At 32.3% G+C, this 25,079-nt stretch overlaps 2 protein-coding genes across 2 annotated transcripts; both read right to left on the bottom strand.

Moving 5' to 3' along the window:
- Nucleotides 1-324: 324 nt before the first annotated feature.
- On the bottom strand, nucleotides 325-13,797 carry LOC111697887 (protein msta). The gene is made up of 20 exons (XM_023468022.1): nucleotides 13,138-13,797; nucleotides 12,493-12,551; nucleotides 12,231-12,299; nucleotides 11,458-11,477; nucleotides 11,162-11,236; nucleotides 10,713-10,804; nucleotides 9,763-9,838; nucleotides 9,147-9,233; nucleotides 8,743-8,780; nucleotides 8,479-8,523; nucleotides 8,082-8,150; nucleotides 6,458-6,547; nucleotides 6,037-6,130; nucleotides 4,942-4,977; nucleotides 4,052-4,105; nucleotides 2,986-3,075; nucleotides 2,545-2,607; nucleotides 1,401-1,492; nucleotides 1,262-1,349; nucleotides 325-596 (listed from the first exon to the last, which is right to left on the bottom strand). Exons 1-20 carry the CDS (start codon nucleotides 13,278-13,280, stop codon nucleotides 477-479), a joined length of 1,500 nt encoding a protein of 499 aa, XP_023323790.1. The 5' UTR covers nucleotides 13,281-13,797; the 3' UTR covers nucleotides 325-476.
- Nucleotides 13,798-18,893: 5,096 nt separating this feature from the next.
- LOC111697898 (AN1-type zinc finger protein 2A) lies at nucleotides 18,894-24,211 on the bottom strand. Its single transcript, XM_023468034.1, has 5 exons — nucleotides 24,005-24,211; nucleotides 23,008-23,094; nucleotides 22,219-22,698; nucleotides 21,175-21,210; nucleotides 18,894-19,474 (listed from the first exon to the last, which is right to left on the bottom strand). The coding sequence occupies exons 1-5, from the start codon at nucleotides 24,161-24,163 to the stop codon at nucleotides 19,397-19,399; spliced, it is 840 nt and encodes a 279-aa protein (XP_023323802.1). The 5' UTR covers nucleotides 24,164-24,211; the 3' UTR covers nucleotides 18,894-19,396.
- Nucleotides 24,212-25,079: the final 868 nt, after the last annotated feature.

Genomic DNA, 25,079 nt, shown 5'->3' with positions numbered 1-25,079 from the left:
TTAAAATGATTAATATAAAATATATAAAATTAATATAATGGGAAAAAGATTTAAGACAGTGAATATTTATAACAATAAAACATATTCTCATATATCTTTTACAAAGGAATTTTTGTCCTTTGCATGCCCCCCAGCCCTATTGTGCAATAAATGGATATATAATACAAAATGGATTTACAACTTTTGGAGATTAATTTAGGAAGTTGCGCAACATCCAGTCAAACAATAAACATGTCAAAAATAAAAAGAATACTTTTTTCCACCATTTTACTCCTAAAAAGATCAAAATTAGCAAAGCTTATCGATATCAAATATATTCTTTTATTTTATCATCATAGAAAAATTACAAAAACTACTTATTTGAGGTAAAAAATGTTGATTTTTTATATTATAATAATTTGGCATTTGGCTAGGATATCAGACGCATTCTTAAGCCGTACAATATTTTGTTCCGAGCCCACTTAGAGTTTATCTTGTTAATCCGAGCCCACTGAGGGATCTTGCTGATAATCCTCGAAACAGCTGGTTGCAATCTTCACATTATTCAAGGATCTGGCCGTAGCTTGAAGGAATTCCAATCTTGAGATCTTTTTATTCTAAAATTAAGAAATGATTACTTGCTTCAAACTCTAGTTTTTAACCTCAGAATACAAAGATGCTAGGATAAGAAAATCAGATTTCTCAGATTATTTGATTTATTTGAAACAATTGGACCAATGCACTACATAGATTTTCATCTCCCTTATTTCATATATTTTTTTTGATTAATTGACGAAACCATAGAAAAAAAATATAGTCATTGTATTTTATTTCTGCAGTCAAAGATTCAATGAAAACTAACGACGGAACGGTTGACGTCTTAGGTCTCTCTTTATTTGGAAATGCATACAATTATTTTGATATTTGCAATTTTTCAATAGACTTATATGTCCGGGGATGAAAACTTGTATATTATGAACCTTATAAGTATAATTATCAGTATCTTGTGTCTTTCAAAAGATTAAATTGATTTTGTTTAAATATCTTATTTTGATAATCATAAATCAAAATCCTATTTTGATAATCATGAATCAAAATCCTATTTTGATAATCATATATCAAAATCCTATTTTGATAATCAGAAATCAAAATCCTATTTTGATAATCAGAAATCAAAATCCTATTTTGATAATCAGAAATCAAAATCCTATTTTGATAATCATAAAACAAAACTTATTTTATATTTACTATTTATATTAATATTCCTTAAATTTTAGTTTACCTTTAAATCCATATTAGCAAGCTGGAGTTTCGGTCCATTACAATGTTGAATCATTCTTCCTCGAAGAATAGTTAACCCTGGATCCAACCTTATATTATTATTATTATTTATGGGGTTGTCTGTGTATAAATCCACTTACACATCAAAGACTTGAATATTTTGTTCTGCCAGGGCAACCTGCAATTCCAACCTTTTCCTGTTCTGCTGCTCCAGCCGAGCTTCAGGGAGCATCTGCACAATAAGAATATTATTAATTCCTCGATATTAGTGGTATGTATTCAGTTTTTTCGTTTTTGGGTCTTTTTCCCTTTTTTTTGCTTCAGAGTCAAAATTTTGCATAATTAAATAAGAGAAAATGTTTTTCAAAATTTTTTATTCTAAAAATTGTTTTTCTTACAATATGTAAAATTTTGACTCTGACAGAAGATTGTTGACCATAAATCTATCTTCTAAAAACTCCCCCCGCGTAATGTCGTCCAAATCCAAACCAAATAATTCTCGGACAATTTTCTGTACTCTCCGACAAAAGTAAAACAACAAATAGTGAAACATTTACTAGTGAAAAATTAAATCCACAAATAACTTTGCAATCCATAGTAGATTCCACTTAAACAACCGGGTTTATATTTTCTGAACTATTTACAAATGTTTTAAACTTTTCCATCAAACCCTCCGATCCTTAATCACTCCTTATCACACTGACACGACAAATAGTAAGATATTTTATTAAACATTCAATAACATTTATGAATTGTCATTTATTTTTGCTATACCTACATTTTATTGCAGGTTTGAAATATATCCATTTACGTGATTATTTGCAACTTTTGTGTCCGAGTTAAGGAGCCCATTCAACAAGTCAACAAGTCAATTAGTCAGGAAGTCAACAAGTCAATTAGTCAACCAGGCAACTAGTTAATTCACAGACGCCCCCTTAAGTTTCGACAAAGATATATGTAAAGCACTCATCGAAGTATGTAATTTAAATGGGACTGTTATTTCAAATGCCACCCAATTCAAAAAGTGCCAAAAACGATTTGCTGTATTAAGCAATTGGAAACATATGGTACAAGCTGTACACTGTACAGATATATTATTTCTTTACGAAAGAACCATGGTAGATTTTACGGAAGAACCATGGTAGATTTTCGCGGCACAAAATATAAAAAATTTATCCTTTTCAGATAGTATACAGAAGTTCACTAATATGTTTTCTAAAATCTTATTAAAGTTATAAATAGCACTCATTTTCATTGAAAAAAAATTAAACAAGAAAGCTATACCTTTAAGCAACCTAAAATGTTCCTCTTCAGCTGTAGGAAAAGATAATGATTCTGATGAAGAACCTTGAAAGAAAATTAAATATTAAAGATAGTTTTATCATCAGTCTCAAGCTTTAATTTTTTATTTTAGACTCTTTTATCTTTCCAACCTGATGGTGTAAACTTTTAAAATTTCAAACATCGTATATTAATCTAGCAGGAATCATAATTTTAAAGATAAAAAAATAGAGAATGAGGCGAGTAATCTGTAATATTGAAAAAGGTTTCTGAACCAATATATAAAATGAACAATCTACTAATAAAAAATTTCTGAAGCAATATATAAAATGAAAAATCTACTAATAAAAAATTTCTGAACCAATATATAAAATGAAAAATCTACTAATAAAAAATTTCTGAACCAATATATAAAATGAAAAATCTACTAATAAAAAATTATACCTTTGCCCAGTTTTTTCTCTTAGTTTGAAGAGCATCAAAATCTGCTGGGTCAGTCGAGTCCAGATCAGCCTGCAGACTATTCATTAATGCCTAAACAAAAGAAATTCAAACGGACTGAATATGTAATTTCCAGCAACCTGAACATTAATTAGAATTCAATCTCGGTTTCTCTTTATAAGTAACTTGCAGATTTTTGCGACAAGAGCAATGAGAGAAAATTGTGAGAAAGAATCACTTTTCAAACTCTAAAAACGATGATAACAAGGGTCTCATGTTATTTTAACGACCCTCAAAGCTCTCTCTCTTCTTATGCTTGAAAATATATCTAATGAGAGGGGGATACTAATGAGAGTATAACTAATGAGAAGGAAATACCAATGAGAGTATAACTAAGGATAGGAGGCTACCAATGAGAGTAAAACTAAGGAGAGGGGGATACCAATGAAAGTAGAAATAAGGATAGGGGGATAGCAATGAGAGTATAACTAAGGAGAAGGGGGATACCAATGAGAGTATAACTAAGGGAGGGGGATAACAATGAGAGTATAATTTAGAAGAGGGGGATACCAATGAGAGTAGAGCTAAGGAGTGGGGCATAGCAATGAGAGTTAACCTAAGGAGAGGGGGGATAGCACTGAGAGTAGAACTAAGGAGAGGGGGATACCAATGAGAGTAGAGCTAAGGAGAGGGGCATAGCAATGAGAGTTAACCTAAGGAGAGGAGGGATAGAAATGAGAGTAGAACTAAGGAGAGGGGTATAGCAATGAGAGTATAACTAAGGAGAGGGGGGATAGCAATGAGAGTATAACTAAGGAGAGGGGGATAGCAATGAGAGTATAACTAAGGAGAGGGGGGATAGCAATGAGAGGAGAACTAAGGAGAGGGGGATAGTAATGGGAGTAAAACTAATGAGATGAGGATGGTGAGAGTAGAACTCAGGAGAGGGGGATAGCAATGAGAGTATAACTAATAAGAGGGGGATAGCAATATGTGTATATCTCTAAGGAGAGGGAAAAACATTGGGAGTAGAACTAAGGAGAGGGCGAAGTTTCTAAAGAATAATCACCTGGACCGTGGCACCAGTAGTCTCTACTGAACATTTCATGCACTTCCAGGTTGTCTTTACAAAATATTTTTATCAAATAAATGTTTAAAATTCACTAGTCAGGAGGTTTTAAATATAAATGTAATTGTACAAAAATATTTTCTTTCGTTGCACTAAGTTCGTATGTAGTAAACTATTGCAGTGTTGTCTATCACGTATATTTTATAAAAAAATATGGCAACATATAAGGGTTATTGTTCATGATTTTCGATAATTTTTTGAGATAATGGTAGTATAGGGGCAAAACTAAGATATTTTTTTTGGGCTGTGCACTCAAATATTCGTTCACTTTGTGAATCTTTTATCTGTGGTACCTGGCAGAACCACGAAAGGTTAGATTTTTTGTACAATTAAATTGATCTTTAAAACCTACATTAGACTTTTGGGAAGAGGAGTATTATTTCTATATTTCAAAAATTTGTTGACAAATAACATGTATTCAAAAGTTAAATATTTGTTTTGAAATTTTCAGTCAAATGTAGCAAAGTTTAATATAAAAGAAAATTGTTTGCTAATTGTCTCAAGAAAGTTTGAGAAACAGAGGCATTGAAGTATTCCAAAGAAACCCAAATGGATTGGAACTGTAATTTCATGTGATCCTCCATAATTAAAGTGATTTACAACGATACCCTTAATTCTTTTTCTGCGCAAGTAAGAACTATACAACATGTTTTTGGTTTGGAAAACTTCTGCGTTAGAAACAATTCAAAAATGGAAAAATTAAACATTTTCAAGTTAGGAAAACGACGTTTTCTTCCACATTTCTATGGATCGGATATGCCCCTCTTTGAAAGAAGGGTCAATTGAAATTACAACAAAAAATAATCAATATTTTTCATTTATAAGAATACCTCATAATCTAGAGGATTAGCAGGAAGAACAATATCCTAAACGAATAACAAAAATAAAATTTAAGAGCTCGAAAAAGGAATTGAGTTTTTGCCACAAACTCTGATTTTCTAACCCCTGGCCCTATATCTTTGCGACCCGATGTCGTAGATCTTAGATATTTCAGACTATGAACTCTGTTTGATCAAATAGTCGTAGTTTGAAATATCAAAGGTTTACACCATCGGGTTGCAAAGATATAGGGGTTAGAAAATTTGAATTTGTGGCTAAAACTCAATTCCTTTGTACTGCCCCCCCCCCACAAAACATATTACAGTATCTGGGGGGATTAACAAGGTTAAAATCTGAATCTAAGAAACAATTTAAAATATTCAAGTAGCACTCTGCAATCTTCACAGGGGTGGGGGGGGGGGAAAGAAATCAAAAGCTCAAGAAAAGGAGAAGGAATAGGGGAAGAAAAAGGGGAAGGAAAAGGGAAAGGAAAAGGGAAAGGAAAAGAGGAAGGAAAAGGGGGAAAAGGAAAGTAAAGGGGGAAGGGTAACAACAGAAGAAAAGAATGGGTGGGGAAGGATGGGCAAGGGGGAAAAGGAGGGAAGTGGACAGGTAGGGAGAAGGGGAAAAGTAGGGGAATGGGAAAGTTGGGAAAGGGAAGATCGGGAGGGAAACTGGAAGGTTGAGAGGGAAAGAGGAAGGTTGAGAGGGAGAGTCAAAAATAGGGATTAGGGAACTACAAAAGGGACAGGGAAGGTAGGGAAGGGAAAATGAAGTTAGGGAAGTAGAAGGACTTTCTCTGAAACTAGACAGTTTTTCACAAATAATTTTCCCCGATAGTTTTAATGCATTATAAAAAAATAAATAAAAAAATAAAAAATTTACAGTAAGAAACAGAAAACAGAAGAATTCTGGTCGTCTTAATTTGTCTAAAAAATATGAAATATTTTTTCAGGTAAAAGAGCCTTAAATATTTTTAAAGATATGTCAGTTGCAACAAATGGCAAATTACAAAATCCTTAACGATATTTCTGAAGTAAAAGGAAGAACAAAGGCGACATTTGTTCCACAGTTTTCTGGTTCCCTCTGTATATTATCTATTTGACCTGGCAAGATTGACAGATGATTCCACTAAGAAATGTTCCTTTTTCCGTTGGGTCAGCACACCTGTCACAGATGCAGGAGAAGAACCAGTTCTTTCTAAACAGTTCTTAAATGTCTTCATTAATTTTAAAATTTAGTTTGTTAAAAAAGATTATACTTTAAATTGAAAATATTTTTTAAATTCCACTTGTCTCTAACAATATTGCAGACATACTTAAGATTACAAAATTTCTGTCAGACAAGATGTATTAGTGATTTAAAAAATTATTCTCTTGCTTAAAAGTCAAATTTTTCCTAAGTTAAAATGTCATTCATTTACTTTATTAAATCCTAAAACGTGCGCCATGAGAAACTATAAAAATAAAGATTAGATGGAAATTAAATTTGTTAATTGGTACCTTCTTTTCAAAAGGAATCTTTTACCTTATCTTTTGCCTTCTGGGCATGGTTCCGATCAGAGGAGTAAGATACTGAGTGGTAATTTCTGATCCCTTTGGGATGCTTACTTGAGCTCTGAATAAAGAAATTATAATTTGTCTTGTAACAGGATGGATATAAAGATGCTTAGTTAGTAGAATTGATCTATCCGTATACTTGAGTAGAATTGATCTAAATGTATACTTGAGTAGAATTGATCTATCTGTGTACTTGAGTATAATTGATCTATCTGTATACCTGATCAGAATTGATCTATCTGTATACCGGATTAGAATTGATCTATCTGCAAAGTTGATTATAATTGATCTATTTGTATACCTGAGTAGAATTGATCTATCTGTATACTTGAGTAGAATTGATCTATCTGTATACCTGATTAGAATTGACTATCTGTATACTTGAGTAGAATTGATCTATCTGTTTACTTGAGTAGAATTGATCTATCTTTATACCTGATCAGAATTGATCTATCTGTATACTTGAGTAGAATTGATCTATCTGTATACTTGAGTAGAATTAATCTATCTGTATACTTGAGTAGAATTGATCTATCTGTATACGTAATTAGAATTGATCTATCTGTATACCTGATCAGAATTGATCTATCTGTATACTTGAGTAGAATTAATCTATCTGTATAATTGAGTAGAATTGATCTATCAGTATACTTGAGTAGAATTGATCTAACTGTATACTTGATTAGAATTTTTCTATCTGTAAACTTCAGTAGAATTGATCTATCTGCAAGCTGAGTAGAATTTATTTATCCGTAAAGCTGAGTATAATTGATCTATCTGTATACTTGAGTAGAATTAATCTATATGTATACTTGAGTAGAATTGATCTATCTGTATACGTAATTAGAATTGATCTATCTGTATACCTGATCAGAATTGATCTATCTGTATACTTGAGTAGAATTAATCTATCTGTATACTTGAGTAGAATTGATCTATCTGTATACGTAATTAGAATTGATCTATCTGTATACCTGATCAGAATTGATCTATCTGTATACTTGAGTGGAATTAATCTATCTGTATACCTAATTAGAATTGATTTATCTGTTTACCTGATCAAAATTGATCTATCTGTATGCCTGAGTAGAATTGATCTATCTGTATAACTGATTAGAATTAATCTATCTAGATACCTGAATAGAATTGATCTTTCTGTATATTTGATTAGAATTGGATACCTGATAAGAATTTATCTATCCGGATACCTGATTAGAATTGATATATCTGTATACCTAGTTAGAATTGATCTACCTGATTAGAATTGATCTACCTGATTAGAATTGATCTATCTGGATACCTGACCAGAATTTATCTATCTGGATACCTGATAAGAATTGATCTATCTGTATACCTAGTTAGAATTGATCTACCTGATTAGAATTGATCTATTTGGATACCTGACCAGAATTTATCTATCTGGATACCTAATAAGAATTGATATATCTGTATACCTGATAAGAATTGATCTATCTGTATACCTAGTTAGAATTGATCTACCTGAGTAGAATTGATCTATATGTATACCTAGTTAGAATTGATCTACCTGAGTAGAATTGATCTTTCTGTATACCTAGTTAGAATTGATCTACCTGAGTAGAATTGATCTATCTGGATAAATCTGGAATCTTGAATTGCAGATACAGGAATGATTGGTAAGACTATAAATCAGGATAATACTCTTATAATAGTCTTCAATAGGTTTTTATAGCTTTGATTCTCAAGTTAAAATTTTCTAAAATATTCAAAATGTCGATGATGTTTATCTTCAATAATTACATTCAAGCATTAAGCTTCTGGAATGCCTTGCACTTACATTTCTACATGTGAGTTGATATTCCTCTTTCATTGTGGAATTTGTGAAAATTATGGCAACAGTTATGAATACTAACTGCACAATATCAAAAGAACTTCCTTTTTTATTATGATTGATTATAGTTATTATAGAAAATTATGATTATCTTGCATCTCAAGTATAAGAGTAAATTCCTGAAGGTTGGGTATAAGGCATGCCCTCTCCCCATACCAGCAACACTGAGATATTGAATGTCATCTTTATGTAATTTCTCATTTCCAATTTCTAATTTAATTTCTGGCTAATTTTATATTTCCATATTTTTATAATTGACTTTATTAGAAATGTTCGTGGGTATCTTGTATTTAGCGTGAATATAAAACCTTTTCATGATCTAATATGTCTAGTATAAATTAAAATAAAACATTTTTGTTAAAAAATAATCTTAGATGAGTTTCCTGTTTGTATGCAGAACCCCAACTGCTCTCAGGACATCCTAAATTATCATTTTTATTGTACAGGGTTACCAACAAAAGATGTGACTTCAGAGACGATTTTACGGAATTTATTTAGTCCGTTTTCTTGCATTCAAGGTTCCTTGGAGGCCAAAACTGGTTTATTTCTGTTGCTTAATCAATTAGTAAACCATCAAAATACTCAATTGAATGCAGAAACCAAAAATCAAGCTTCAAATCGTCATATTTTTATAGTTTTGGGTCGTCTCTACAGTCTCATCATTTAAGTGTGTGACCCTGTATATATATATTATAAGGGTAAATAACGTCGTAAAAATATCTTTTTTCTCTTTTGATATTAAAAATCGCATTTTTGTCCAAGCATTTTTGTAATCAACTCAATCTACCTCTTTAGTATATTTACTATTTGGCAGTTCGCGTACAAGCTGTTGTACTGCAGTTCCCTCCCACATATTCAGTAGGTCGGGAGATCCCTAAATATGTACAGTAGGTCAGGAGATACCTAAATATGTACAGTAGGTCCGGAGATCCCTAAATATGTACGGTAGGTCAGGAGATCCCTAAATATGCACAGTAGGTCCGGAGATACCTAAATATGTACTATACATATTTAGGATATCCCTAAATATGTATAGTAGGTCAGAAGATTCCTAAATATGTACGCGCAATAGGTCAGGCCTCGTTTTTCAAATTTTGGGTCAGGATATCCTTAAATATGTATAACAGTAGGTACGGAGATACCTAAATATGTAAGGTAGTTCAAAGGATTCCTAAATATGTACAGTGTAAGGAAATACATTAACATGAAAAAATAAAAAATAAAATCTATTAAGGGGACGAACATTGATGAAGTTTATAGGAAAAATCCAGAAAAGTAAACATGAAAATGAATTGAAAGAAGAGAAAAAATGTTTGATGCTGTATACTAGACGGGGGGGGGGGTGATTGGGGGAGAGATATTGAATAATATTGTTTTGAAGACATGCGTGGATGTGAGTTGACCTTAATATCATCCACATGATCCATTAGAAGACTTGTTCTATCCGCTAGATCCGGGTTCTCCTGGAGAAACAGGAACCTAAATAAGTATCTAGGTAGAAACAGGAACATAAGTAAGTCAAGAAACAGGAACCTAAATTAGTATAAGTAAAACAGGAATAAAAGTAAGCCAGGTATAAACAGGAACCTAAATAAGTATAGGTAGAAACAGGAACATAAGTAAGTCAGGTAGAAACAGGAACCTAAAAAAGTCAGGTAGAAACAGGAACCTAAATAAGTAAGGTAGAAACAGGAACCTAAATATGTCAGGTGAAACAGGAACCTAAATAACTAAGGTAGAAACAGGAACCTGAATAAGTCAGGTAGAAAAAAGAACCTAAATGTCTAAGGTAGAAACAGGAACATGAATAAGTCATGTAGAAACAGGAAACTGAAAAAGTCAGATAGAAACAGAAACCTGAATAAGTCAGGTAGCAACAGAAACCTAAATAACTAAGGTAGAAGCAGGAAACTGAATAAGTCAGGTAGAAACAGTAAACTGAATAAGTCAGGTAGAAACAGGATCCTGAATAAGTCAGGTAGAAATATGAACAAAAATAAGTCAGGTAGAAACAGGAACCTGAATTAGTCAGGTTGAAACAGGAACTAAATAAGTCAGGTAGAAACAGGAACCTGAATTAGTCAGGTTGAAACAGGAACTAAATAAGTCAGGTAGAAACAGGAACCAGTCAGGTAGAAAAAGGAAAGATTTCCCGGAAAAATTTGTCATTATAAATACTACAAGTGTACAAATAAAGCTCAGATTTGAACTTCTCAAAATTATGAAAAAAAAATCCCCCAAATTTCAAATGTCAACCTTATAAGCATTTTAAAGTTTAGAGCTTAAAAAATTTTAAAATGAGAAAGAAGAAATTATAAGTTTTCAATCCATACAATGGTTGATTGGTTCTAACCTGATGACCCCAATCAATGCAAATGCTGGATTTGATCTCTCATCAGGCTTGAAGGTAGGAGCTGTAGGGAGCAAAGCAAGAACTGAACATTCCTGAGCAACATTTCATACGGAGGCGCCCATAAACGTTGAAATAGGAAGACGACATTTAAACAATATTATGTGTATTTGATGTAGTTATAAAGAATTTTACCAGTTGCTAATAATCAACTTGCCATTCACTTGTGCAGTAAACTGCAGTAAGCTGTGTTTCATGAAAGTTTAATTGAATCTAAAAGTTGTCTTTCTAATCCAAAGTTTGATGGGTTTAACTGTATACAATTCCCTAATCAAGTTAAAGCCATGCATTTCGTTATCTTTTCAGACTTAACTTATTGTTTTTAAAATGATTATTTTAAAAGTCACTTTTACATGGGATTAAAAATCTAAAAAAGTAAAAAAGTTAACAACCTGTTTATGATTGGTCCCTTGCTCACACTCCTTGTTACAAACTGGGAACTTGCACTTAGAGCAAAGGTTTGCACCCTGAACAGAACAACTAGTTTAAACCCTAAATCAGATGTTTTATGATTGAGAACCCGACATTTTGTTTCCGATAATAACAACTTAAAATTTATCATACCAAAATGAAAACATTATTGATCTAATTAGTAGGTTTTTTAGATCAATCTAAAAACATTTAAATGTGTTTTTTATTTATTTAACGTTTAAATATCTCCTAATACTTTTATTATAAATATCCTGACCTGCCAATTTCTCAAGCATTCTGGGAATTCGACAAAAATAATGAATTATGTTTTAAGACCTTACTTACCTTTCGGTTGTTTTTACTAAAACAAACAACTAGGAATGTAGTCTTTGCCACAAACTCAAATTTTCTAATCCCTATAACTTTACCCTATAACAACAACAACAGCAAAATTGTGTATCTTTACTTTTTCTGAATGGTCGCTGCTAAAATAAATAGCAAAATTATTACTTTATCATTTGTTCTCGTTCAAACAATTGTCTGTAAATCAAAATTTGTAAAGTATTGATAAAGGTGGCCATTTTTCCTATTTTTGAGATTATTGCTTAGAATTTTTGCAAATATGTGTCGAAATTTACAAAAATATTTTTCCAATAGAATTGCCAAAACTTTTTTGAGTAATATCGCGCGGATTTAACGGTTCTGTCAATATTCCAGAAAGCTGTGACTTTCGATCACAATTTGACCCATTAAACACAATTTTTTAGTCTTTTTTCTTAAATACTTTTTTGGTCGGCATATGCATTTGAAGAAAAAAGTATAGAATAAACAAATCCGTAAGGTAAAAGATTGTTAAATTATAGACCAAAACACGTTTGATTTCAAATAGAAGAAACCGAATGCTGCTCACTCTGGTTAGTCCGGGGTGATATGATTTCTCAACATTTTTAAGACCCATAGAGATAACTAAAGAGATAGGCAAACCATGATCTCATAAATCAAGATCTAAATTTTTTTAAAATTATTTTTAATAATTTTTATTTCTGTTTCCTAAGCATACAGTTGCAGACACGAGGCTAGGTGCTACAACAGCTGGGTATTCTTGAAGGATCACCTCCCCTATAAACATTGACATTTAGATTGGAAAATGATGGCCTAAAAATAGACGTTTTTATATCTAAAGCATGTTAAGATTTCATTCGAAAGGGGTTATCTCAAAACTATGATTTGTGCCAGAAATAAAAATGATTGTCCCTTTAGGGCTATTGTGAGGTTCCGAACCTATTTCCCCTGAAACATATGATTGGAATACCTGGCTTGATATCTGCTGTTGCCACTAGACAATTCCCTGCTCCCTCCCTGTATTCAACTCTTTAAAAAAATTGCACCGTTAAAAAGGGTTATTTGAAGTATTTGAAAAATATGTCAATTCTTACAAAATTTGAAAAACGAGGCCCCTTCAAGTGGACTGTTAATGAAACTTTTTATAGTGATTTTATATTTCACGAGTTCTATAAAAAATTTAAAAGTAAAATATAACTTTGTGAAGTTTACCCTAAAGATAAATTTTTTCTCTTTGTTTTTAAAATTTATGTTTATTTTGCAGGCTTTCAATTAAGAGTTTAGCTAAAAATATGAGAAGTTAAAAGTTTTAGTTCCAAATATATATTCTATATGTTTCCAAAACGCAAAATGTCAAGTCTGAACGATTTTTGTAGAACCTGAAAGCCATAAATTCTTGAATGTTAAGAGTAAGAATGAATGAATCAAGGCACTGCAAAATAAACTCCGGTTCATTTCAAGTCACGGGCTCAATTTTAACCAGCTAGAACAAGCTTTACAGTACAAATACAGACTATGTAAGGCAAACCGGGACGGTACGCCAAATGAAGGATCCCCTTCTAGTGAAATTTATGTGAGGAATGAGTTTCATATTTTTTTTAACTCTCTGCTATACCTGATTGGTCTGCACTTCTTCTCCTGTCCCTGTATCTGAGTATAATGTGCAGCAAGATGGAACTCTGAACATGCTGTAGTTGAACATGCACTGCATGCTATATTTCCGGACTTTTTGCAAAGCCAGCATGCGGAGTCGGCCATGCTTCTAAAAACGTTCTTTTGGGTTAAAATAGTAAGATTAATTAATGGTTAATTAAAAAATTTTCGCTTTAATCATCAGTTGCTAGCAGGGGAAATGTCTTTTAGTGGAAAACATTCAGTGTGTCCAACGAAACATGACAATTTTCAGAGGATCATGCATGAAATTGAAAAGGCATAACCTATAAACAGAAAGGAGTTCAGGATGAGTTAACAATTAACTGATGAGAATAAAACTACCAGTTAACTGAAGAGGATGAAGATAACATTTAATCAGTGAATATTCCCACCGTTATAACTGATCAGGAAAATGTTAACAGTTAACTGATGGATATAAAGCGGCCGCGGCGCTCACATCGACTAGGATGAAGTTAACAGTTATCCGGTGAATATAAAGTTAATAGTTAACCGGTGAATATAAAGTTAACAGTTAACCGGTGAATATAAAGTTAACAATTAACTGGTGAATATTAAGCTAACAGTTAACTGGTGAATATAAAGTTAATAGTTAAACGGTGAATATAAAGTTAATAGTTAAACGGTGAATATAAAGTTAACAGTTAACCGGTGAATATAAAGTTAACAATTAACTGGNAGTATATTTGCTCTCTCGTCTCGTGTGCTGTTGGTATATTTTACTAGTCTTTTTTATGTGCGCTAGTTTTTCCTCGTTAGTATAAATGTTAAGTCAGGTTCTCATTCGCAATACTAGATCTGTGGCTGGCTAGCTTATGTGTTCAAATTCAAAATTAATCTTGCATGCCACAACCAAAAGTCATTGATAGGACAAAACATCATTTTCCAGTGTCTTCTGGTTGTTATGGATATCAAAATAATACAAATTTTGCTCAGCATTGCGCTAAAACTTACACCCATGTAAACCAATGGTTGTCTATTTTCTCTTAGACATATATATTTTAATAATCAACATAATTCATATTTTTATCACTAAAGACAATGTCAACAAAATTTGGCCAAACTTTCCTAAAAATGAATTTGAAGTTTTTGCGCATCGAGGGGAGGTTTAATAAGTTGATGTACAGTAATTTCGTCGTTTATATCAATACAATGAAAAAGATTTTCTAATTTAATTTTGATTTCTATCAAGCTTTAAACAGCTTGGTTCCTCATACAAATAGAAACAGAGAGAGAAGCTAACAATTTACAGATTATTTTAAGATTTCCTTGTAAACCTGTAATTTTGAAAAAAGCTTGTTAAAAATCAAAACCTAAAAAGAAAGGTCGTCTTCTTTGTATTGATACAAAAGCCGACAACTTGATGAAAAATGATGCAAATGACTAATAATTTTCATCAATGTATTTGTAGCAGGTATTCCAATAAAATGTATGAAAATAGAACAATGTTAATTCTAATACTATAAATGTAGAAAAAACCAATATTGCACAAAGAAAATTCCCATGGGGACGGACATCCAAATGTAAATATGTATCAATGTTTGTTCCAAAAATATTTGCGTCAAAATCTGTTTTCAGTGAGCTTCGTCAGTGCCAAAAAAATCGAATTAAAGGGTATCTAATTTAGAATAGATAAGTCTCTTATCGCGATAAGCATTAAAAGATGATGAAGTAGTATCCTATTTAACCCCTTTGCTGCTTTTGTTTAGCTTTAAAACTATAAGGGTTTAAGAGCTAAACTTGCTTGCCATTTCCTAAATATATTTTCCGAGATTTTAAGTTCAAATTTCCATGCAAATACTTGAGACTCCAAGCCTACTGCCTGAAATAGGCCTGTTTTGCTCCTTTAGATTAAATTTGCTTTTAATAAACAACTAAAAATTGTCCATTCCTGAGAGAAAGGGGGTGCAGGGCCGCCATGAAAAATTACCTATGTAGCCTTCGAACCAAAGCTAAAGGGAACCTGAGTGCACACAAAACCTAAGTAGAAGAAAGATATAACATAAATCTTATCTTCTGATAGGTCAGTGCAGCTCCCAACATTCACTCATTCATAAATAACATTAATCTTAATAAGATCTAACTCTGTATAGCTAGTTATAAATATCTAGCTCAGTATAGACAGACTAGAATATATAGTTCTGCATAGCTAAATACAATTCATAGCTCTGCAACGCTAAATGAGATAAATAGCTCCGTAAAGCTAAGCAGGATAAATAGCTCCGTAAAGCTAAGCAGGATAAATAGCTCCGTAAAGCTAAGCAAGATCCTTGGCCCTGCAAAGCTAGATAAGACAAATAGCTTTGTAAAGCTATATACATATATGAAGATAAATAAGATCCTTGGCCCGGCAAAGCTAAATAAGACAAATAGCCTTGTAGAGCTATATATATATATATAAAAAGATAAATAAGATCTTAATTGTTTATAAGTATATTAATAGCTAAGTAATTAATAATACCACAAAGGTTACTAAAGAATTAATATAAATGAAGATTAAATACGTTGACCAATGTCCATGTTTACTGAATCGCTTGCAGACAATGTAATGGAATTGGAGACAGCAACGATGGATTAGAGTTTGGGGCATTGTTTATTTCTGATAACTCAAGTGAGATAATCAATGCACCCATAAAGAAAATCACCTAGCTTCGCAAAGCTAAATAAAACAAATAGCTCCGTAAAGCTATATAAAGGATACTAACTCTTTATAACTAAAAGGATAAATAAGTATTGATTATCTAAGTATATTAAAAGCTAGAAATATCTGTAACAATACCACTGAGGTTACTTTAGCTGCAATGGAGGTTATAACTATCTCATCCTGCGAGGATGACCCTGATGATCCTGGTGTATGGTTTCCTGCTCAGTCTGATGCTGAGGTATCTGAGAGCTCTGGGGATAGAGGAGGGAACAATCATGATTAAGGAGAGACGGAGAAAGGTGAACCCCAGAAGGGGGATTACAGAGTAGATCCGGATGATGTCCCTGGCCTCGAGGATGAATCTGAAGAAGGGAATGAGGCTCCACCAGGGTTGGAGGCAGATGAATCCTCATCAATTGGAAATGAAGGAACCTTAGAGCAGCTACAGTATCAACTTAGGGATCTAATGAAGATCATGGAACAGTTAGGGAACCTAAGGAAGTACCAGGCCGCCTCTTCAGCATAGTTAGTGATCCACTGGAGTGCAGGAGGTGGACCTCGGGACCGAATACTGATCTCCTGAATAAACAAGAATTAACAAACTTAGATCAATAAATATTATTATGAGAGTTAATTATTGTAATTACTCTGTTAGTTAGACCAAATGAATCTCGGGGTTTACAACAACTTCTATTTTTGTTTTCTTAATTTTTACAAATTCCTTAACTTGTGAATAACTATTGCTGTTTTATATCAAGATAGACAAATTTTATCTGTTCACAAAACACACCATTTTTGGTGAAATACTTAAATTTGTGCGTTTATCATATGCTTTGTGTAAATTTTTCATAAGAAAACAAGTTATGATTAATTGACGAAATTAATACTTGAAATTTGTAGATTAAATGATTCTTAAAACCATTGTGGATTCTACTACAGTGGTAGGCGATTATATCAATACAATGAAGACGACTTTTTATTTGAGTTTTAATTGTTCGCAAGCTTTCTTCGAATTACATGTTTATAAGTAATCAAAGAGGAGGTTTTTTAAATTGACATCTTCTCTTTGATTTCAAGTTTATGTGCATCCATGCTGAATAAATATCACAATTGACAATGAAAGTCGTCTTCATTGTATTGATCCACTTGCTTATTACTGTATGAAGAGACATGTTTAAATTTTTGATTGGTTAAGTACATACAAAACATAAAAAAACAGCCAGCGGAAATAGTATGTCAAAGGCTCAGAGATGGTTTTGCGGGGTTAAGAGGTTATTTTGCGTATCAGGATCGAGGCTCCGGAGGTCATTTAGCGGGGCTCATGATGGTTCTGCTCCCCCTCACTCTAATGATACATAGCTTTAATTTGCACATCTGGCATTGATTGATCAAGAAATGATAAAAAAGTGACATAAATGCAAACTATGTACAGGGTGTCCCACAAAACATGACAGTTGAAAAATAGTTTTGAACGTCGTCTTTTATATACTGCATTATGATATTTAAGGCTTTTTGCAGTTTATTTCGTAAAAAATCTTTTTCTCAAATTCATTTTACTTCTAAATGAATTTTACTATAATATGGCTCCCATAAACCATTTTTATTATTGTTTTTGCATAACAAATTATGGAAGAAGACATTAAAAATTATTTACCAACTGTCATGTATCGTGGGACACCCTGCATCTAATTATCCGATAAATCCATGTTTTTGTTTATTTGAAAATTCTTTTTTGTATATCTTTAAATTTTCAGGGGTTTCTTTTCCTAGATCTTAAACAGGAAAAATTGAATTTTTTTTAGTGCCTGAAGGTCCAGGTCTATTGCCTGAATTAGGCCTGTTTTATCTCCCTATAGATTAAAATTGCTTTAAATACATAAAAAAATTTGCCCTTTTTTGGCGTAAAATACGCACATTTAATTCTGCTTTTATCGATTCAACAACACTAAGTTATATGTTTTTGGAAATCTGTTGAGAAGAGTATTTCAACCATATTCATTTCAATCAGTTTTCGAACAGTTATGCAATGTCGTTTTTGCAAAGGATTTCAAAATGGTGTAAATATCAATTTTTTCTTCTTCCTAGACATACAAGGTGTGTTTAGTCTTTTTAGCTTATTAGACATCGTTGTATATAGTCAAAAAGTTCTTCTGTTAAGTACAATCCCCACAAATGGAGGGGGGGTCATCGATAAATTTTTTTCTCTCTAAAATGCCGTTTTAATCTTTAAAATTAGACCTAAATATGCTCACTCCCATTTCCGAAGATATTAATTGTGTTTTCACACACTAGACGTCGTTTTACTGTACTAAAAAATGTTCATACATTGGTGGGTCGTCGGTGAAACATTTTACTCTAAAATGTCGTTTTAGCCTTCAAAATGTAATCGAAATGTAGTCTGGCTCTTTCTCAAATACTTTCAATACAAAATTTAAACCTTTTTTCGTCTTTTAGTTTTAAAAATCCTCAATTCTGTCATTGAAAATGTGTTATTTATTCTGTACTGTCGTATAAAATGTAAAAAATAAAATTATAATTGTAACTTTTTTGAAAATCTTTGGAGAAGACACCGAGGACATTTCGAATATTAGGTCCCCGTTTGAAGGTTAAAACGGTATTTTAGAGAAAAATGGTTCATCGACAAACCCTCCCCCCATTTGTGGGTATTATAACCTACTGTAAACACCTTTTAACGCATTTCATCGATGTTGAGTAGGCTAAAAAGCCTAAACACACTTTTTTCAGAGATATCCTTACATTCTACGATATTGCAACTCTTATAAAAGTAAGCAAATGACTTATGCAAACTTTTTGCACAATTTTTGCCAACAAATTAGTTTTTATCTGTTTTGGAACATTTTCCACGCAGTTTGCAATGATTTTTTATTATAAAAAAAGACGATTTAAAAATTTCACTCAACTCCCATATACGTATATTGGGACACCCTATATACGACATTTTAAATCAATTGTGAAGGTCATTAACAGCAAACCCCATATTAGAAAATTCCAAGAAGTTTTGATATTTCTCGAGTGAATTACTTATATCCACGATATTAATATAATTTCCATGTTTATTTGGACACTCTGTAACATAATATTCAAAGGTTGTGGCATTAAGACTTGATACAGAAGTATAACATGTAGCGACATTGCAGATTTAAGGAAAATAATAATATAATAAATATTTGAAACTGGAATCATACATGATAATAAAAAGATTTAATTTTTTAAAAATCTGGTAAGTTTGTATCAGGGCAAAAACAACACAATATATTAAAAAATGTTAATATGAAATAGAAAAAACTTCAACTTAAATGCTAACTAAGTATAAATATCACTAATAATAACATGCATATAAAAATACCCCAGATTTAATTCTAACAAATAAAAGAATATATAAACATTACGGCCTCAAACAGCGAATGCGAATAAAATATGTTTCAAAATTTGAACAATAGAATATATAAAATTTTACAAAACAATATAATTTTATGTGATTCAAACGAAGTTAAACGTTAGTCTATAAAGTGTTTGCTGTCCAAAATTGCTGCTAAGGCTATGATATAGAACAGGACTTTTCTCCTGATTGCTGTTCTTGAACCTGTCCTTGTCTTCCTGCTTCTCGTTCACTTTCCTGTTTAACCAAGAGTAAATCAGATTTTCATAAAAATTAGAGAATAAATAAATAGGAAAATAGCCAAATACTGCTCGAATTCCCCTTAGATTGTCGTGTTCTTTTTATTCTTAGGGGTTATTAGTTTTTCTTTCTGACATACAAACGTATCTTTGCTCTCTCGTCTCGTGTGCTGTTGGTATATTTTACTAGTCTTTTTTATGTGCGCTAGTTTTTCCTCGTTAGTATAATTTTACCATAATAGCAAATACTTGATAATTATCTTATATCAATTACGACAAGAAAACAAGTAACTAACTAAAAACTAATATCTTTTATAAGTATGAGCTGATAAGGGTGTCTGATAAAATTCTAAGCGCCATATAAAATAATAATATATTCAAAGGTATTCTAAAATTCAGAGAAATAAATCAAAGGTCTAGTTGTCTTAAATCTAAGATTTAAAACAAAAATTTCTTGTCAGTTAGGGCAATTAAATAAATTATAAAATATCTTGACAAAATTGTTAAAATAGACACTATAACTCTGCTGGTCATTGTAAAAATTCATGATTGATCATTGTTCCTAAAATTTCAAAAAAATTTACAATCCCTGGCCGGAGTTTTTAATTGAATTGACTGCAGGCTACGTGGAGAAGGGGTATTGGGTCAATATATATCCTAAGGTCGAAACTTGTCTTAAATCCCGCAAAGCTTAGTATTCTCAGACTTAACCAGTATCGCAGGGGAATAACGGAGGCACAACTCTGTCTAAGCAGTAAGCCTAGGTCTTAGACTTAGTCGGAATCCAACACTAGTTTCTCCCCTAATTAGTTGATACATAATCTAACCACTGTAAATTTCTCCATGCATTACCATAGGATTCTTTTTTCTTCTTTTCTTTAAGCTGAAACAATAGTTCCTCTGATAGTTTACTTTAATTAAGGATGAAACTATTTCATCAAAATTGTCAAATCTTTTATGCACCAGCAAAAATGTATACATCTTACAATAGCAAATTAGAAGCAACATTTATAAAATAAAAAATAAAATAAACTCATTCAGTAATTAAAGTTTTAAAAAAAAACAATTATCATAAGGAAGGTCGATCTTTTTTTTCTAAACATGTAGATTGTTGTTATTTGGGAAGATATTTTTATACCCATCTTGATTTATTTTGACGAAATTTGAATGATTTAAAAAAAAATCTTAAGATTTAAAAAAAATTATCAAAGAAAACTCTGAAACTGGTGCAAGGTGGATATGAGCATACGGTCACATACGGTGGTAAGCGATTATATCAATAAAATGAAGACGACTTTTTATTTACGTTTTGATTGTTAACAAGCTTTTATCGAATTACAAGTTTACAAGTAACAAAAGAGAAGATTTTGTAATTGACAGCTTATCTTAGTTTCCATGTTTTTTTTTGTACTAATGCTGTTTTAAAACTTTAATAACATCAAAATTGAAATCAAAAGTCGTTTTCATTATATTGATATAATTCCCTACCACCGTAGTTTAATCCGTACTTTACAACCACAAATCTATTGGGAGCTGAGCGATGAAATACTATTTTTATCAACTAACTCTTCAAGTATACTTTTATTTAAATCATTAAAACAACTCGTCATATTCTAGAACAAACAAATTATATATAGACGTTGTCAGTTAAACTAAAACAACAAAATATTTTTCAATTTCTGATTAAACCCATCCTGCCTGAATAGCTTGTGCGAGCAATCGATCTTCATCCTCCTGAAGAAAAAAATGTATTTAACAAAAAAACAATCATTTGATTAAGAAACGTTTAGGCAAGGGTATATACTGTATATTCTTACACCCCTAACAACAAAAAGGGAAAAAATTCAATTTTGTTTGAATTTTAGTCTCCTACAGTTTCATAAAATCATAAGAGGAAAAAGTATTAAATTTAGATTGAATTCTCTTCTCCCTTAAGTTTCCTGTGTCCAAATTTAATGAATTTAGGCCGCGTCTCAAATCCCCACAAAACCGGTTTCAATTGAGTGCCAGCTTAAATCTTGAGAAATTTTATACAATTTTTAGTGGAACCAACCATATTTGAGCCCCGGCTTAAATATAAGCTGGGGCTTAAATTCTTTAAATCCGGCCTCTGGAAAGTCAGACAAGGGAAGGTAATTCAGCTTAAATTTTTTTCCTCATAAGTTTCCGGGTAAATAAAAAAAACTAAAGAAGTTTCATGAGAACAAATCAACTAATAAATTTGGAATTCGGGACAACATCAGCCTCAATTGGAAACTAGAGAGTCAAAAATATAGAAATATCTCATTTGCCTGTAACAATTTTTTGAGTAAGTGACACGAAAAGTACATTTTCTTTCAATAATTATATTCTTGTATGGAGGAGTCTTACTCCTTTGTTACAAGAAACGATAGATATTTAGGTTGCAAAAAAGAACTACCCGCACTGTTTGCACTGCGCACTAACAAACAGGGAAGTAAAATAAAATTATTTTTATACAAGGGGTAAAGAAATCTCTTCAAAGTAAAAATATACATATAGAAAGGGTTAAATTTTGAATAAAGAAATACCACGCCCCGGGTAGGGGGAATAATTTACTAAAATTTGGGAGAAACATAAATAATTGTACATTATTTATTTTTTCCAAAAACAAAAATTCTTGATCTAATAATGAAATTTTTTTTTTTTTGAAGAGGTGGGGGGCTGTGGGTTGCTGATTTGTCAAGAAAATATATACCCCTGAAGTACTGTACTGATGTTTACCTGAGTTAAGGCAGCTGTACTGTACTGTTGCTGCATAGAACAATCAGTCATTGAAGCGGCTAAAGCAGCTGCTAATGCTTCATCTTCTGACATCCCATTCTGCAGAGAAGCAACAGCTTGACGGCTTCCACTAGCAGCTTGCCTGCTACCTGTCGGTCGATTTGGAACACCAGATCGACCATTTTCAGTTCCTTGTTCTGGACTGAAAGGTCCGGTAAAAAAGTTTGTAATCCGTGACTGTGTCGACTGTGCGCCAGCTCTTTTATCAGCTGCAGCGGCAACTCTGTCCGCAGCTGCAGCTGCTGACCGTCGTGCTCCAATGGATTTTCCTTCACAGCTGTGATCGTTAGGATGGCGATGTGCCAGGCAGAAGTTAAGGTTGCAGGAATCACAAACACACTTGATCAATTCTTTCTTTTTACACTTGTGTTTACTGCATTTATTGGTGAAAACCTTCTCAGTTTGTTTCTGTCGACAATCCTTAAAATATTAATAATGCAATTCTCTTCAAATTTTTTTTTAAATTTAAACAATAATGGCATAATAAAAAGCAAACAAATAAAACTCATTAGTTTTTACTTGCATTTTTAATTCTTAAAAAAAGGTATTATCATATAAGTTTTTTAAAAAGTAAATATGAACAATTTATAAATAAACAATTAATGTCCTTGACTATTAAATACTAAATATTCATGGCAACATACTTTGATACATGGAAGTAAAGTCCAACAATGGAAATACCGATTATAACGTGGATTTATCAAATACAATTTTTTATTTTATTTTCACCTGGTCAATGTGCGCGGAAACTGCTAAATCAGGAAGAGTACCGCGAGTGAAAGGAACAGGCGCGCTACACAAGGGACAAACTGGAACCTGTCAATTATATTCAAAAAAGGGATTTTTAGCTTTTTTTCATAGATTCTTCTTTAAATAGAAATTATGCAACTTAGAAAATCTAAGGCTTCCCAGTTTTCTATTTTACATTTTCCTCCGAATATATTTGTTGATACCTTACAATTTATGATTTGAAGGACAACATAAATCTATCCCGATGGTTTAAACCCCCTGCCCCATTTCTCATTATCCCCCCAAATCTGAAAAATTAATTTTTTCCTTACTTTTTGGTATTTGGTCGGCGTTCGGAAAAAATTTCATTTTTTATCTCTATCGAGCTCTTGCTTATTTGTACAAATCCAGTTATCTATTGGTTAGAAAAATATATAGTTTACGTTTATTGGGTATATATATATATATATTTATATATGGAATATATCAAAATTCTACGAGTACCTAATATCTCGTATCATTTGAACACCCAAACCTAAACAACAAATAAAGCCGACTCACATGTCGAGCCCACTTTATACTAAAACGACTATTTCCTTCTCAAATTCCAAACTTATTCATATATATTTACCCCCTAGATTTTAAAATGAAAAAGTATAAACTCATACTGAGATCTAATCCTGTTGATGGTTTCTTAAAGAATGACAGTTTGGTTTGGTTATATTTTTCTAGACACACTTATATAACAAGATGTGACGTCATAGCAGATCTCGTATGCCGATAAAAATTAACAATTTTTCATACAATTCTTAAAAATATACAGTACACCCTTGTACCATAATTTCAATTGACTCTCAAACTTTTCAGAACCGTACCATTTTGACCATTATCTGAGGAGCATTATTTTTTTTCCAGGGGGGGACTCAGCACCAGCAATTGGAACCTTAGGACTTATCCTGAGTACGCCTTATACAGATTAAGTTTAAGGCCTCCTCACCTGCACATCCTTTTTATATTTCGAAGAGCAATTATGATCATCATAAAGCAAATGGTTAGAACAGAACAACTGCTCACAGGCATCACATTTCATTGGTAGATAGTCCAGCTGCTTACAGGTTTGCTCAGAGCAGTGCTGACCCATATGTGGTAACTCCATTTTTATTTGATTATTTTCTAACTGAAAAGGGATTAATTTAAAAGTTTTGAACATAAGCTAAGACAGTGAAAACATAACCCTGTATAATCTGTAGTATCATTCTTTTGTTAAAATAACCCTGTATTATTGAAGGATCTTTTATAACCAAAATATGAGGGAATTATAATTTTGAGAGGCATCCATCGCCAGAGTAAGAGGTGGTCGAGTTGCATGGTCCTGTAGGTTGTGTTGTTTTGGATAGTCTCAAACAAAATTTGGTAAAAAACTTTTAAGAATTCAAAACTGTATTATGTTAGACTAAAACAATGGAAAAACGTCCCATTAACGATCGGGTAATTTCCTGAGAACGATTTTTGGAGGTCTGTCCTGGCCGCAGGAGCCAAAGCACTCGGCCCCCTAGCCTGTCCTAGCCGCAGCGCTCGGCCCAGAAATTTTCTTAACCTAACGCTGAAATAATACAAAATAAATATTTTATGTTGAAAAAAGTTGAAATCTAGGTCATGTTCAGAATTAATAGAAAGGGAAAGGGGCGGGGTCCAAAAATCGTTTTCTAGGACAGACACAACGATCGTTACAACAAGTCGTTTATGCATCGTATTCAGTGGTTTTTAAGGGTCAAAATTTGAAGATTTGGACAAATGTAAGTAAAGAAAATGTTAGATTTAAAAAATTGAAAAACATTTGCTCCTCTTACACTGCCATATTTGGGGTCTGTCCTAGTATACGATTTTTGGACCCCCCCAGGCCCCCCCCTCCTATCAATTTTGTACATGACCATTTATTTTTCAGCAAATTTATTATTATTTTTTTTTTTGTTATTTAGGGACAGGTTAGGTTATAAAATTGATACGAGGGGGAGGGGCGCGCGGGGGGGAGGAGGTACGAAATTCCTTCTCTAAGAAATAACCACAAAATT

Source organism: Eurytemora carolleeae, unplaced genomic scaffold (genome assembly GCF_000591075.1).
Source record: "Eurytemora carolleeae unplaced genomic scaffold, Eaff_2.0 scaffold288, whole genome shotgun sequence".
Taxonomy (NCBI): Eukaryota; Metazoa; Arthropoda; class Copepoda; order Calanoida; family Temoridae; genus Eurytemora; species Eurytemora carolleeae.
The sequence above is the reverse complement of the archived record's forward strand: the minus strand, read 5'-3'. Positions and strand labels throughout refer to the sequence as shown.

What these genes read in the sequence shown, in the direction of transcription:
- LOC111697887 (XM_023468022.1), bottom strand. Translation starts at nt 13,280, where the DNA reads ATGGCCGACTCCGCATGCTGGCTTTGCAAAAAGTCCGGAAATATAGCA. An exon ending in TCATCTGTCAATCTTGCCAG is followed by an intron (nt 4,978 to 6,036) that starts GTCAAATAGATA and finishes TTATTCGTTTAG; the next exon opens with GATATTGTTCTTCCTGCTAA. An exon ending in CTACTGGTGCCACGGTCCAG is followed by an intron (nt 3,076 to 4,051) that starts GTGATTATTCTT and finishes TCTTTTGTTTAG; the next exon opens with GCATTAATGAATAGTCTGCA.
- LOC111697898 (XM_023468034.1), bottom strand. Translation starts at nt 24,163, where the DNA reads ATGGAGTTACCACATATGGGTCAGCACTGCTCTGAGCAAACCTGTAAG. An exon ending in TTTCCGCGCACATTGACCAG is followed by an intron (nt 22,699 to 23,007) that starts GTGAAAATAAAA and finishes TAATATTTTAAG; the next exon opens with GATTGTCGACAGAAACAAAC. An exon ending in GTACAGCTGCCTTAACTCAG is followed by an intron (nt 21,211 to 22,218) that starts GTAAACATCAGT and finishes TTTTTTCTTCAG; the next exon opens with GAGGATGAAGATCGATTGCT.